This window comes from Colobus angolensis, unplaced genomic scaffold (genome assembly GCF_000951035.1).
Source record: "Colobus angolensis palliatus isolate OR3802 unplaced genomic scaffold, Cang.pa_1.0 Scaffold35, whole genome shotgun sequence".
Taxonomy (NCBI): domain Eukaryota; kingdom Metazoa; phylum Chordata; class Mammalia; order Primates; family Cercopithecidae; genus Colobus; species Colobus angolensis.
Genome location: NW_012116821.1, coordinates 2,649,097 through 2,663,638, shown reverse-complemented (window position 1 = coordinate 2,663,638; position 14,542 = coordinate 2,649,097). Strand labels below are relative to the sequence as shown.

The 14,542-nt window shown below is 42.0% G+C and overlaps 1 protein-coding gene across 2 annotated transcripts in view; it reads right to left on the bottom strand.

Annotated features, from left to right (window-relative positions):
* ARID1B (AT rich interactive domain 1B (SWI1-like)) overlaps positions 1-14,542 on the bottom strand; it is a 393,153-nt gene that overhangs the window by 33,541 nt on the left and 345,070 nt on the right. The window contains exons 9-11 of one of the 2 annotated variants that reach the window (XM_011952754.1): positions 9,207-9,352; positions 2,231-2,340; positions 1,346-1,504 (exon numbers count right to left, since the gene is read on the bottom strand). In XM_011952754.1, coding sequence (XP_011808144.1) covers positions 1,346-1,504; positions 2,231-2,340; positions 9,207-9,352 — 415 coding nt within the window. The remainder of the gene's footprint in view (positions 1-1,345; positions 1,505-2,230; positions 2,341-9,206; positions 9,353-14,542) is intronic. The other variant, XM_011952755.1, reaches the window with a different exon arrangement.

The window sequence follows — 14,542 nt, the reverse complement described above, 5'->3', positions numbered from 1 at the left end:
AATAACACAAAGACATCAAAATGCAGGAGTCGCGCCCCTTCCTGCGAGTTCGGATGCACCCCTTCTAGAAGCGCCCTGTCTGCTATACCCATCCTAGAAGCGCTTTCTGTTTCATCTCGGGTGCTGCAAAATCGAAATGTAGCTACAGAGAAGGTAAGAGCGAATATCGCCCTTTCTTGCTCTGAAAGGGAAAATGCTGGTTATCCTAGAGCTGCATGTGAATTTTACAAACATTTACTAGAACAACCAACTCTTCAAGCCTTCAGGCTCTATCTGTTTAAATCAGTGAATGGATAATTAATAGCAGCCTCCTTTTGGGGTTTTGACTAGATTGCCAGATTCTGCACAGCTAGGGTCTTCTTGCCTCCAACTTGCCTTCCTGAGCCGTGCTCGTCAATACATCGTCTTACAGAAATGAGCATGTTAATTAAGCCTTCTTGGCAAGTAATTGCATGTTAAGGCTTTTTCTTTTTTTTTTTTTTTTAAGATCGTTTGATGCTTTATATGAATGTAAAATAAAGATTGCTACAGCACCATTACTTTTTTTTTCTCTAATGGTACAGAATTTCTTTAGTAGGAAACTAATGGCCCACTTCTAGGGTCAGAAGAACATTGAAGCTTACAAAATTCCCTGATACATCCATGGCATTTTTGTTATAATTTATTTATCATACAGACAGAAATCAACACTTAATTTCAAGATTATCGCAGTCTTGTGCAGAATACAACTGTTCTATTTCAACTGGTTCTAACATCGGTACACATTATTAAACTAAAAATGCATTCACATACTAACATTTCTACGTTTTTATTAATTTCAGACAAATGGGTTGAAAATAAAGCAGGGCTGATGTTACGCTAAACCATACCCAGACTGAGTATTTACTTCTTTCAGGCAGGCAGTTTTGAAATAGATAGAACATGCAAAATACAGGTCAGGGGCCAAACTTATCATTCAGTCAATGGCTGCTATTAGTTCCCATATAAATGGAGAAGTAACGCATTTGAAAAACCTTCTATAAGTGCATAATGGATTAGACATTTTAAAAAAGTCACTGTGTGAAGGAGTTTGGACCCAGTTAACACACTCGCATGCTTTGTATAGAGGTGCTTCTTTATAACAGCTTTTTCATTACCAGAAATCAACTTCTCTGATGCACGCAAACTTTATTCATTTTGTCACTAATATTATTATTTATTAAGAAAACCCTTTCATGGATAAATAATGAAGAAAAAGTCTTATAAAACAAATAAACAAGCAAGCATTCAAGTAGAATTAATTAATTATCAAAAAACCCCAAAAAAACAAAAAACAAAAAAAACAAAAAAAACCAGAGCCACTTACAGGGCTTGATGGAGTCTTTGGCCAGCCTGGGCTGCTAATGCTATCACTTTCATCTCCATGAAATGAGGAGATGCTAGCAGAGCTGGGGGACATTGGGGAAGGGACTGGCAGGTTGCCTGGGGTTGGGGGCTGAGAAATACCCTGAGAGCTGTAGCTATCCTGTGGTAGAGGAATAAAAAAAAAAAAAAATGACAAAGGTAGGGCAAACTTTATTTAAAATAACAAAAAGTACATCCACTTTAACAAACTAATTTTTATATATATATTATATATATATAAAGACATGTACAAACAAACACACAAAACCACACATAGATAAAGGTATTAAAACAACATTCTTAATTAGTATAATTGGGTAAGTCTGCTGGATGCTGGAGAAGGCCAGTACGCCACCATGCTTACTTCAAGCTTACATGGAATGCTAAGCATGGGTTACCCCTTATGAAAGAAAGAAAAAAAAAAAAAAGCTGTTCACCTTATTTATCAAATAAGGCAGGAAAGCAAAATATTAAGTATGTTGTTGTTGCTGAGGCGGCCAAAACAGGAAGCTATAAACTGAAGGCAGAGAAAATGGCTGCAAGTACCGAAACCAGGCAGGACCCCTACTTCTCCCCACCCCGAAGCATTTTTCTTAGGTGGGTCTTGTCCCTCCACCCCTCTCCCCCAACCGTGAGTTAATGCCATAAGAACTAGTAACTTTCAGATCCACACCATGAAGGGGCTGGGGAAAGAAAAGAAGACTACAAACATGTTGCACAAAATGAAGGCATGCAGAGGAGACGAAACGGGAAAAAAAAGTGGCAGCCAACACCAGTGAAGAGAGAACGACATGGCAGCTTTTTGCTAGGCAGACCCCACACTGCGTGCAGAGGCGGAAGGAAGTACCTTTGACTTGCTCTCGGGCTGCGGAGTGCCTTCTTCTTTGCCGTCTGCTTTGAGAGGCAGGGGCAGTTTGGATTCACCAGGAGACATCATATCTGCAAGACCCATAGATGCTAATCGAAAACAGGAGAAAGAGTTTAGGATTATACGTGTGATTTGTCAGACTGTACTCCTGCCAACACAAGTTACAGAGTGAAGCAGGAGGCCCTTGCATTTCCCTTGAAGGAAAAAAAGAAAAAAGAAATTGTAATGGGGAGCATATTAATTTCTGAAATGCAAACAGCACCACATTCTGGCAAAATCATTTTTTATCTAAAAAAAAAAAAAAAAAAGGGCAGTCATTCTGTATGCTTAAGACCCAAACCACTGAAGGTCAACTTATGTCAATATTATTTTTTCAAAATTATTACACCTTTGAAAGAGTAGGCAACAAGTGGAAATAAGGCAAATGTTTACATTACTAATCAGGAGTTGGAAGCAAATGTTGGGTGTGCATATTTTTTACCTAGGTACTAGAGGATTTAGCGCCTTCTTAATTTCATAGGTGCAAATAATCTACAGTTTGCAAAATTATTTGACATTTCACAGTGTTTCTTTTGAAAACCTTATCTATTGCATGTGGTCTAGTCAACAATAAGGGAAGACAATCACAGCGGATGGTTTCAAAAACAATATAATTAGAAATAAATTTTTGAAGGAAAGGATTTCTGATTACTTTGTAATTGTGCTGGGATCCTTTCAGTCTGAGAGCCTGTGGTCATCAACCCTGACAGCAGCTCGATGCCCAGGTCAGAGGCCCACAGCAGCTCCAGAGGCAACACCACATTTTCTAGCCCTAGAAATCCAATCAATTCTATCTAGGCTTTAGCATGAAAGGTTCACCAAAGAACAACTGATTTCTACACATTCATTGCAGATACCAGTAGACATTTTCAGGTTAAAAATATGGGGTTAGATTTCTTTTTAATGGAAGAACAAGGCTAGAGTAAGGAATCAGTGTAGCTATCCAGGGAATAACAGCTGAATTTCTACAGAACCCCACTGTGAAAACCATCTGCACAACACTGGGCTGCAGGGGCTGTGAGTGAGGCACCAACCAGATGTGAAGAGTCAGAGTGAGGAAGAGAGGGAAGGAGAGAGAGGGGAGAGAATCATGAGCCCTATACATAAGAGGGAACCAGAAACTAGGCCTGTTTCAGATGAAAATAAACCTGAGGTTTGATGAACAGGGCCCATTCTACATTCTGCAAATCAAAGTGCTGGCTCAACCAAGACGGGACACATGTAGTGTAATGTGCCAAGAAAAAAAAAAAGCTTTAAAAAAGGCTCTGCAGATTGCCCACTACAAAATGATTATTGCACATATTCATGTATTACTATGTTTTAGAAAATAATTAGTTTTAATTACAGCAGTGAGAGAGTGAGCAGGCTCTGGTGAATTAGCTGGCAAGCTTTGTGGTGCTAATTTGCTAATATCGTTAGCATCACTGCAGGTTGAGACCATAGGTCCTGCCAAAAAAGCCTACCCTGCCACGTGCCCATGAGTTTACATCAGCACACTCAACAATACACTTTGAAATCCCGTATTTTCCACGGGCACATTGGCTTGCTTTTCAAAGCCCATTTGCAGCCCAGTCAGTCCTTAAAGTCATCACAACACACACAAATCATAATTGGGATGTTTTTCTTTTTTTCAAATTACTTTCAATACTTAGACTTTAAGAACTGGAACAAAAAGCTTTTTCAAGTGATGCAGCTGCAGAGAAAAATCTATTGGGATCAGCTAAAAATGCTGTTATTTTTGTGAATGTGTGAAACCTCAAGCAGCTGAGAGAGATTACACCACGAAGACCGCCTTGTTCAACGCAGTGGATTGGACTGCTTCCACGCAGTTTTGTCTCTGGGGTCTAACGAGATATGAATTAGTAAACCTGTACATTAAAAAACACCCTGTTCAGAAGAATAGCAGGATAAAAGAGCAGGATGAGTGCAAAAAGAGGGGCTTATGTATGCAAGTCCACATGTCCTGGCTAGTTGATTCAGAGTGGGTTCAAAGGAATGACAGCCAAAACAATTCCAGAGAAAGCGGTAAAGTCATGGGCACATGGCTTCTGTGGCATCGCGCTTCTCCAATGGTTTTAAGTGGTAGTTTTGTCAGTATTTATAATAAATTATGTATGAATATTATTTTGAAGGCGGGAATAGTAAGATTCTATTTTACGCATTCAATGTGTTAGCGTACACAAAAGCAACTTGTAAGCATACAGAACTAGGCCAATATGTATTATGGAAATTACTGACAATTTACACTGATTTGAAAATCAGACTTACATGAATATAAACATATTGTTGGTCTGAAATTCCCCAAATTTCCTCATTCTCTATTATGTATTTTAAAACAGGCATTTGGGGTGTGCAAATGGAAAAACTATCACAAGTGGCACTGTTCTATTATTTTGAGAGATAAGTAAGGATAGAATTTAGAGTAATAAATAGTTCTATTTAATATTTCTACCTTATAAAATATATGGTTTATTTTAACTAAATGGATTAGAAAGTCTTTCCTTACTGTGTTTCTTACTATTCTTTTTATTGAAATGCTCATTTTTGACTTCTGGCCAGAACTCTCAATGAATCACTGAAAAGAGCCGTGTGCCTCCCAAGGCAATGGGACTCCAGGGGCACTATTTTCTCCCTTTCCCAGAAGAGAAGGACCACTACTATTACAAGGACGTGCTAAACCAGGGCACTGCTCTTTCTCCTATTGACACGAGTAATCCAGTATGTAAAGTTCAGACATAAAAAGGGGCAGTAAAGAATCTGTGACTGCAGAAAGTGCTGCTTGAGTACTGTAAATACGTCTTAAGCACCAGCCTCTGGCTTTACCATTGAAATTTAAGAATTAGAACGATTTCTTAAAGTAAGTGTGGGTCAAGGTCCTAAGGCAGCTATTCCACACTGGATTTAATATATTCTAAAGGAATGTAAAGAACATATGACATGAGTCAAACCGAACTTCAACACTCATGCCTGCTTTCGTCCGCTTCCTTTACTCAGTCTCCTCACAAGTCCGCAAAATCATTCCCAGAAGATGGTGAAATAGGTCAGAAATGCACAGTTCTTTTCTTTTCACGGTAATATACCAGACTGCAAAATATATGATTTCTTGTTTTTGAAAACACAGAGAGCTGATCTATGTATGTACATCCATGGATGTTCATGACTATGTTTACATGTGGCAAGATAGAAAGTCCACTGTGAAGGTAACACACACAGGATCTGAGAAGGGCTGGTGAGACGCATTGCTCTCATTGGATATGCAAGGCCCTGAGAGCCCTGACTGGGAGGACCCTCCACGGCACAGGGTGGGGCCGACGAGCACCCTGGAGGCCCTGCATACCCCACTATTGCCATCAGCGCCCCTCCCCACTGTGGCCACCCCCAGGACACTGGCCATGCCGGGCAGCTTTCCAAGGAAAGCAGCTCCCCCAGCCACCTAGAGTCTGGAGCCGTCCGCATACTTTGGCATAATCTCAGGATATATTTTCCCCCAGATTAAGAGATTTGGTTTTCATAATTTATCAAAACCCTTTCATCAAGTCCTTGGTATATGGGGGGAGGGCAACAATTCACCTGAAATCACTACCTTAGAGCAAGTATGCAAGTGAGCATCCCAGCAACCTCTACCAACACCCCGGACAACCAGCCCCTTGCAATGGTGCTGAAGACCCAAACCTTCCTTTGTGAGAGGCCCTGAAGTCCCAAGACAGAAAACAGTAATCCAGCTGGAAGACTGATATTCTAGGCGTACTTTCGTGAATCTTTTTTTTTTTAATTTCAAAACAGCAAATCATCTGGTAAACAGCTAATGCCCCATAGAGCTGGAGGCAGATCTGCCAGGAGACTGTTGAGCGAAATACCGCCACATTGGCGCTTCTCAGACTTGAGCTTGCATGCATGAAAACTACCTGCAGAGGTGGTCAGGGATGCGGATTCCTGGACTCCCCTCAAGAATTCTGAAGGGAGCCCCGGAATCGGTAGGTTTAACAAGCACTGCAGGAGGTCCGGAGGTAGGAGGTTCTCACTTTCTGTGGAAGTGTGATTGTCTTTTTCTTTGTAAAGGCCTACCGGAGTTGGTATACCCTGTACCGGCAGGGCATTAACAGGACACTTTGCGTTTGGGACTGAGTGGTGCTAGGTTAGCAGAAGGACTCATTTCTGGAAGGTGCCCAGGGCTCTCTGTGAGAAAGCCTAGTTCCAGCAGCACATATGGCCGCTCCTGTACTATTTATACGTGGCAGTGGGAGAAATGCCCTACATTTTGTGGAGTAACGTCTGGTGAGGCAAACTTAGAACCACAGATGGGAGATATATTTTTTGGAATTTAGATGTCCACTTTAAGATGATGGTTTATATGCAGACAAGTGTAAATGACTAATGAATATTATAAAACTCAACACAAACAAGTAAAACCTAACCAAAGACACATGTATTGTATGACAGTGTATTTAATAAGGGTATACATGATTTGTAATTTTGCCCACAGTAATACATAATTCTAACCTTTTAATCTAAATAATTGAAACAAAACAAAACCAAAAAAAGCTCTTTAGAGGGAAAAACTCCCACTGCTTACCATCCTACTTCCCTTGGCATTTTAAGTGAAGAAATAGTTGTCACATTTACACTCACACTGACTCCATTTAAATAATTACTTGCTCACTGAAGCCTGTAACAATTTGTCACTACACAGGAGGATTTTTTTTGGCCCCGTACACTGTCTACAACACAGTTGTTTGAACTCAGCGAAGAGCATGCTGGAATGCCAGTGGCACTGGCTGCTGAGGTTCAGAAAATTCCACCACCAGACCTGGTCATCATTTGTACTGTCCTCGCTTTCTCCAAAAGCATACTTTGATGGAGAAATGCTTTGCTGTTATCACTGGTAATTTATCTCCATGGGCCCAAACCAAGGAGACTGAAGGGATTGTGATCCCACCATTTCTGGCCCATCTTTTGTGCGGTCAGGTGGACACTCGCGCATCCCGATGCTCACAGGGCTGTGCTGTAATGCTCTGTGTCACTCCTGTTTCTCTCAGAGATCAGAACGCAGTAACAGCAGATTCACGTGTACCTGCCGCTAGGTGCACAGCCAATGCTAAATGGCCACTCCTCCTGACGTGCATTTCACTTCATAATGGTGGGATAAAATCAGATCAATGTGTAGAGGAAAACTGGATAAATGTTAAAATTATTAAAAATTCAATGTTTCAAAATGTACAATGCAGGAAAAAATATACTACCACCCCATACAAAAGATCGTGAGGATGGATGGCCTTTCACTGAACAGATTTCCTCTGCATGGAATAACAAATAGCCGAATTATCTGAATAATAATAATAGAAAGAAACCCTCTCTGTAAATCTCCATTAAGCTGGCTGTTCCTTAGGAATACATAAATCTTCTGAGGCAGGGCACTGTGCCATCTGCTTGTTGTTGGTTGTTTTTGTGGCTCTGGGGTCCAAAGGAAGAAGGGAAAAATGAGCACTGCTAATAGTAGGTGAAAACTGATCGTGTGGTTTCAATGCTCTGAAGTAATTTTATTTCAGCAAGTCAGACAAAACAGAATGTCACAACCCAATACTCTGTTACCTGGGCCAGCTCTGGTTAGGAAAAGAGGCGGCTTCCAGCTAACAGGCTGTTTGCAAGCTTTTCACCTTCATCTCAAATGTAAAACACCCACCAAATTGTGATGGAGAAGCACTCAATGCAGCATCAGGAAGGGCTATTTTATTTATTTAAAAACCTTCATTTTTACCACGAATTTCTACGTGTTCCTCTTTCACAAATCTTTCAAGAGAGGTCATCACGGAATGCCACCCCTCAATTAGGTCCTAGAAATCAATGATGCAGCTCAAACAGGAGGCGAGCCCAGCCTCTCACTGCCTGTTCCGTCTGACAGAGAAACACGAACTTCCAGGGAGGCCTTTCAAAGACAGAGAGGCGAAAAAGGAGGCAAAAGGCAGAAGAAATGAAAAAATGTCATCAGAAAGAACCAAGGCTCTGGCTCTCCCATGCATTCCTAATGCATCACGGGGCATCACAGGATACACACTGGCTAAGCCACTCTCTGCAGTCTCTGAAGGAGGGAATCCTCCAGTGAGATCCATTCTAACATGTGACAGAGAGTAACAGGTCGCTTGAAATACACATTACTTTATGTAAAAAGTGGCACTTATGGTTTTAAGGTAATTATGGAACTAGAGGAGGGGGTCGAAGGGTCTTGCAGAGTCTAAGATCATGGGAGATGTGCACAGTTTTAGACACTCTAGATGTTTTCCACACATTGGCTACTCATCCACTGCACTCATCAGGCATGACTTTTAAGAATGCTACCGTTGAGATTATGAAATGGGTTAAAATAACTAAACATTGTGAAACATTTAAAACAGCTTCCCAATAGAGACAGTCTGCATGGAGCACTTATGAAGCAGCTACTTCCAAGCATACATTTAGAGGTGTAAGGTGTAAATGTAAAAACTACTTCAAACCCCCTTTGCTCTGCCCTTCCAACAATTTCCCCTGAAATACGAATTCGAAATGTTTGTCTCCATCACTACCTAATGGAGAGAATTTGAGGATCTTCCAATACTAATAATTCCCAAAGAGAAAGAGAACATAGTGTGTATATTTAACAATCTCCAATAATAGTTGAAATATGTCCACTTGTTATACAAACACAGACTGAATAAAAATAATTTACATAAAAAATGTAATTCTCAAGTCTTAAATAGATGGAGCGAGTTTCTGAGAAGCAGAAAAGTAGTATGATTCCCACTTTCGCCAACTGATCCACCTTCTCGGGCTCTTTAGGCAGATTCACTGGCGGCGCCTAAGAGGAGAGAGGAGAGGAGACAGGAGAGGGAAGAGGGGAGAGGGGAGAGGGAGGGGCTCCGGAGCACAGAGCTGCCGAGGTTACCTGCCGAGCTGTTCACCATGGTAGGCGCCATGCTGTAGGGCGGCGCCTGCGTGTTCATCAGGCCAGAGCTGTTGTTCATGGGCTGGCTGTAGGGAGAGCTGGAAGCCATAAGTCCACTCTGGTTCATGCCGGGGAAACTGCCTTGCCTACAGGAAGAGAAAGCACAGCACACATATACTGACCATGCACATTAGCAGCGGTTTGCCCTGGCAGTCATTATTACTAATGCATTTATGTAAGGGGTGGGGCTATAACTTTTTATGTTTGTGTAAAACAGATTATTTCCTGGAGAGAAAGGCTGAAATCTATTGCTAGGTAACTCTTTAATATACCCCTTTACAATTCCAAATATTACAAGTTCTGCAAATAAATTACACATTTTTAATCATGTCAAGTGTTCCAGATAACTATTTATATAGAGGAATATAAGCAAGAAAGGGGGAACTTGAAATAAGAACAGGAATTACAAAAGCAAGCAAAATTAACTTCTGACTATTAACACTACTTAATATCCTCACATAAAAACCCAAAGGTTAAGAAATGAAAAACAATTGGGCAGTGTGGCAATTTTTTTAAAAAAACTTCTTTGACCTAAATTTTCTGATGGAATGAATATGGGAGAAAGCACTTCCAAAACTCTCCCTGACCCTACTCTTTAACTTTGGTAATTAGGTTCTATTAAAAACATACCAATTTCCCTATATTAAAATGCCACAGTAGACATCAGACTTCCACTTCGTGTTGGTTGGGCTTTTTACGTTACAGAGGAGGATGGGCACTTAGATCAGCTGCATGTGTCTCTAACATGAAGTCGCCCGTCCCCAGGGTGGTGCAGACCTACAAGGCGGTCTTGGTGACTTAGTCTTGTCAGTTTTGTCTTACGCCCTGTCAGACTTCTCTTCACTCCTGCAAAGAGGTCAAGGGTATTCTCTCTGATTTGAAGCAGATGACTGTCACACAATGTCCCTTCTCTGACTGTTGGTAATGAGATGGGGGAGAGGGGGAGAGATTTAAACTGCACAGTGGTGTAGAGATCCCAGGGAAAATTACAATGCCCTAAAAAGAGAAATGATAGCAAGGTGGCAAAAATGTCAAGAGAGTCCACCATTGTAGTCAAGCTTTTGTTAGGTAAAGAGAATACCTTTAAAAATTTTTTCCAAGTTTTGGCTAGTCATGTTTCGGCTAATCATGTTTCATCTTAGGAGTACAAGCTAGTAAGAGGGGTAAAACTCCAAAGACACCCTGCCTATCTGTTCCTAAGTAATCACAACCCCCTCCACCACCATTAAGCTACCACTTAGTATAATAGTTAACATTTTAAAATGAGATCCTTTAAAAGATTAACATAAATCTTATTTTTTTATTTTTTGAGAGGGGTCGTATTCTGTCGCCTAGGCTGAAATGCAGTGGCGCAGTCTCGTCTCACTGCAACCTCTGCTTTCCAAGGCTCAAGTGACTCTCCAGCTCCACCCTCCCAAGTAGCTGGAACTACAGGTGTGAGCCAACAGCATCCAGCTAATTTTTTCATTTTTGTAGAGAAGGGGTTTTGCCATGTTGTCCAGGCTGGTCTCGAACTCTTGAGCTCAAAGCGATATGCCCACCCAAAGTGCTGGGATTATGGGTGTGAGCCACTATGTCCGGTCCATAAATCATTTTTTAAAAAACAATATACTGTTCCTTTTGTGTACTTATTTTCAGTGCACTCAACTGAAAAATGTCTGTACAAAAAGTTCAAACATGGGCCCTCTGCAAAATCAAGCTATCAAAGGCATAACTGGTCTACTTTAAATATTAGACAAACTAGAGAAATTCTGTACAATCTAATGCTCCATGATGGCTTGGAAAGAACATTGTTGGCAGCTGAAAGATTCTTAGGTATGAGGGTGGCTCATGGAGAAATGGGTGTTACTTTAGCCTGCAATTCTTAGCTTCCTGAGGTCCACTGTGAATAACTGCAGATGGCTAAATCAGAATTAGAATACCGCTTGGAGTTCATTAAGAACACATCTGAGATCATCCAACAGCTTCTGATTAACCTCTAGGTCATCACATACTTATGCATACATCGCACAGTGGCTATAAGGGCTACAAGTGGCTATATAGGGCACATCCCTATACGTTTTAGGGCTTTACATCATCTTGCAGAGTGTTGGCATTAAGTCAAGTACCTTAGAAGTATCCCTTCTGAGGTGTTCTTCAAACAACGGACAATTTAGCATTTATATAACTGCTTCAAAAGTGGCACCTGATGGGACTGCTCTCAGTGTCTTAGCAGATAATCACTGAACAGCGCCTTCACTTCTGGACGGTTACGTTTTCTGGAAGGCTACCTCCATGTCAGTGACTGCCTCCAAGTCACAGCCAATTTTGGCCCATTCTCCAAGATGCGGGTTAGTAGCCACTGCTCTGTGATGGCTGTCCCTGTCACCCTTCCTGAAAGTAAGCCCTGCCTCTCCACTTAGCTTCATCTATGCTTTTTGCAGCACTGAGCTCTTTCTTTTGCATGTTAAAATAACTTATGCATGTCTTGGTTCTTCTAGGTACGGAAGCCTCCTGAGAGGAGGAGCTGGCCCTAATTAATCCTTGCACATGAGAGTAACTTAAAAAAAAAAATTGTTAAAGGGATGAATTACTAAAGAACATTTTTATTCTTGTAAAATGGCATTACAAAGATGGTCGCCTTTTCAAGCTTCCATTAAACTCCATCTCATATATAGTATAACTAACATGTATGAAACTCACGGTTCCTTGAGACGCTTGTTTGTACTAAGGTAAAAAAGAGAATCAGAATAGAAAATCTACCAGGCAAATGACTGAATGAAGTAGCCATCCAGCCCTCATCCAGGATTTCTCCCCCAGGCCAGCACTGTCCATCTTCAATCACCAGAAGATGATGAAGGCACACACTACAGGTTTTAAGAAACACCTTTAAACTAACAATGACAAAGAAATATCAAAGACTTAAAGGTCTATGCCTTGGATGTCAGTTGTTGGTTACAATGGTCCTTCATTAAAGCACATCCTGTAGTTTTAAAAGTTTGGTTACAAAGCCAGGGGTCTTGACTCTGTCACTGGAGCTCTGGGAGCTCTAGTCCTTTGGATTTCAGTCTTTACAACTGAACAGGGAAGGGCTGGTAATGATAGTACAGTAATTTATTAAGTATTTACCGCATGCCTGGTGCACATTCTAGGCATACACATTTAATGTTTTAGATTCCTGGAGGAAGGTAGGTGGAATTACGCTCATATATTAATAAAGGCAATAAAGATCAGAAAGGTTAAGTAACTTGCCTAAAGTCACACAGCTAGTAAGTAGCAGAAATAGAATTCCCCTAATCTACTATCAGTGCGGTATACTATACTTCTTTCTCTATGGGACTCCGACACTGCTAACACTCAGTGAGACCAAGTACCTGGCTCCTGGCAGCCTGCTGCACCATACCTTTCTATCTGTCTGGTGTATCGACCTGCAGTTGTACAAAGCTGACAAACCAGAGGGTGTAAACTCTCCAGGAGTCCTGGAATACAGGCTTCAGGGAGGTGGCCATAGTGAGGGTTAGTGGGAGACATGAATACAACAGCTCCCTGGACACCTGCTGCAGGCCTACTGGGCCTCCAAGGCAGTAAGTGAGTCCTCCCAGGAGCGCAGGCCACACATGGCCAGGGCAGAGCAGCAGGTGCCTGTCTGGGTGGGGAGAGCCAGTCTTTCACCACTGCACAGGAAATCCAATTTGCTCTTGCTTGAGAAACTACTGCCAAGAGTCTTGGTAATTTTGAACAAGCAACATGAGCATGATACCAAAATAAGGCTCGCACTGCACGCCACTGATTTTGGTTAGTGGAGACAGTGGGCTCTGTGGATGGACTCCTCAGATGGCTGCCACCCTAACTAACCCAGCAGTCCTGGTGTTGCTAACCTAGGAGGATTCTGTGGCTCACAACAAAAGCTCCTTGTTTGGTGGGGTTGAAAATACAATGCCCAAGACCACAGCGACCTGGGTTCCGAGGCGACCTCAGCAGCAGCTGGGTCCTTTCCACAGCAGCGCTCCCTGGCTGCCGAGCCCCTTCTGACCAACGCCACATTTGGACGGCTCCACATGAATTAGGAGTGTGAAGAAGTAAATCACTTGCTTTTCTCAAAAGCAACAAAACAAAAACAGGCAAAAACATGAATTGAAATGAGCTGAACATTTCCAATGTGACACCCTACAGAAACCTAAGCTGTACCCGGAAAAGCAAAGCCTCCCGCCCAGACCCTTGGGCTCTGGCTTCCAGGGGTCCTGCGGGCTTAACGTCTGTTACAAAGGACAGCTGTCCTGAGTCTGCAGATGCCGAGTCCATGGCTGTAGCAATGACTGCCCAGGAACACCTCAGGAGTGTAAGGAGACAAACATTTACAATAAACTGGTAGAGGCACACTGTGGAGGTGACCCTGGTTGGGTGGTGCTGCCCCCAGACCCCGGGATGCCAACTGGCACTGCGCTCGCCTAGCCAGGGCTAGATCATGGCACCACTCCCTCCTCCTCTTAAACGGCAATGTTCAAATTGGGGAGTTATTACTTAAACATGCTGACCTGCGGAATAACCAGAAGAACGTTATTTAAATCTGGTTGGGACCAGAGGTATTTAAAACCTGTCATTCTATAAGCAAAGCCAGGTTATTATGGGGAGAATAATTGAAAAAGCGGGGCCTGCGAGTTTTCCCTACGGCACTCCTTGTTCCTGCCCTCGCGCTGCACACATACCCCAACAGCTTTTTTACTTTTTCCTTTTATTCACTTTGGAGATTTCTCAAACATTACATATTCATATCCCAACAAAGGGCTGTCTTTGGGGGAAAAAGCCCAAAGCAAACACCAGTTTTCAAGCAACTATTTCCAATGGTTCAGTGTGAAAACAGAAAGAGGAATATCGCTTCCCACTACAGTTTGCTTTCAGCAGTTAAAAATATTAGTATGTTCATGGAGTACCCACATCTTTGTAAATATCTGGTTTTAAAATCAACTACAATAAAATGTACAATAATTTTGATGCTTTAGAGAAGAATATTTAGGCCTTATCATCTTAGCAATCAACACTGTATTTTCTCAGCGGTGACAGACGGTGAAGTATGAGGTTATCTTTAAAATGAATGGGTTTCTGATACAGTTCTTTGGAGAAGGGTAGGGGCAGAGAGAGGAAATGCAGACCTTATGAGTGGAGCCACTTTAAAGTCCCGTCCCAGTGGCAGACACGGGGGAAGCTCCAGCACGTCCACTGCAAATACCACCCTTGAGTTATGTTCGGAATGAGCAGCACGCAGTGCACGCTGTATTGGGAAAATGAGTACGAGTGCC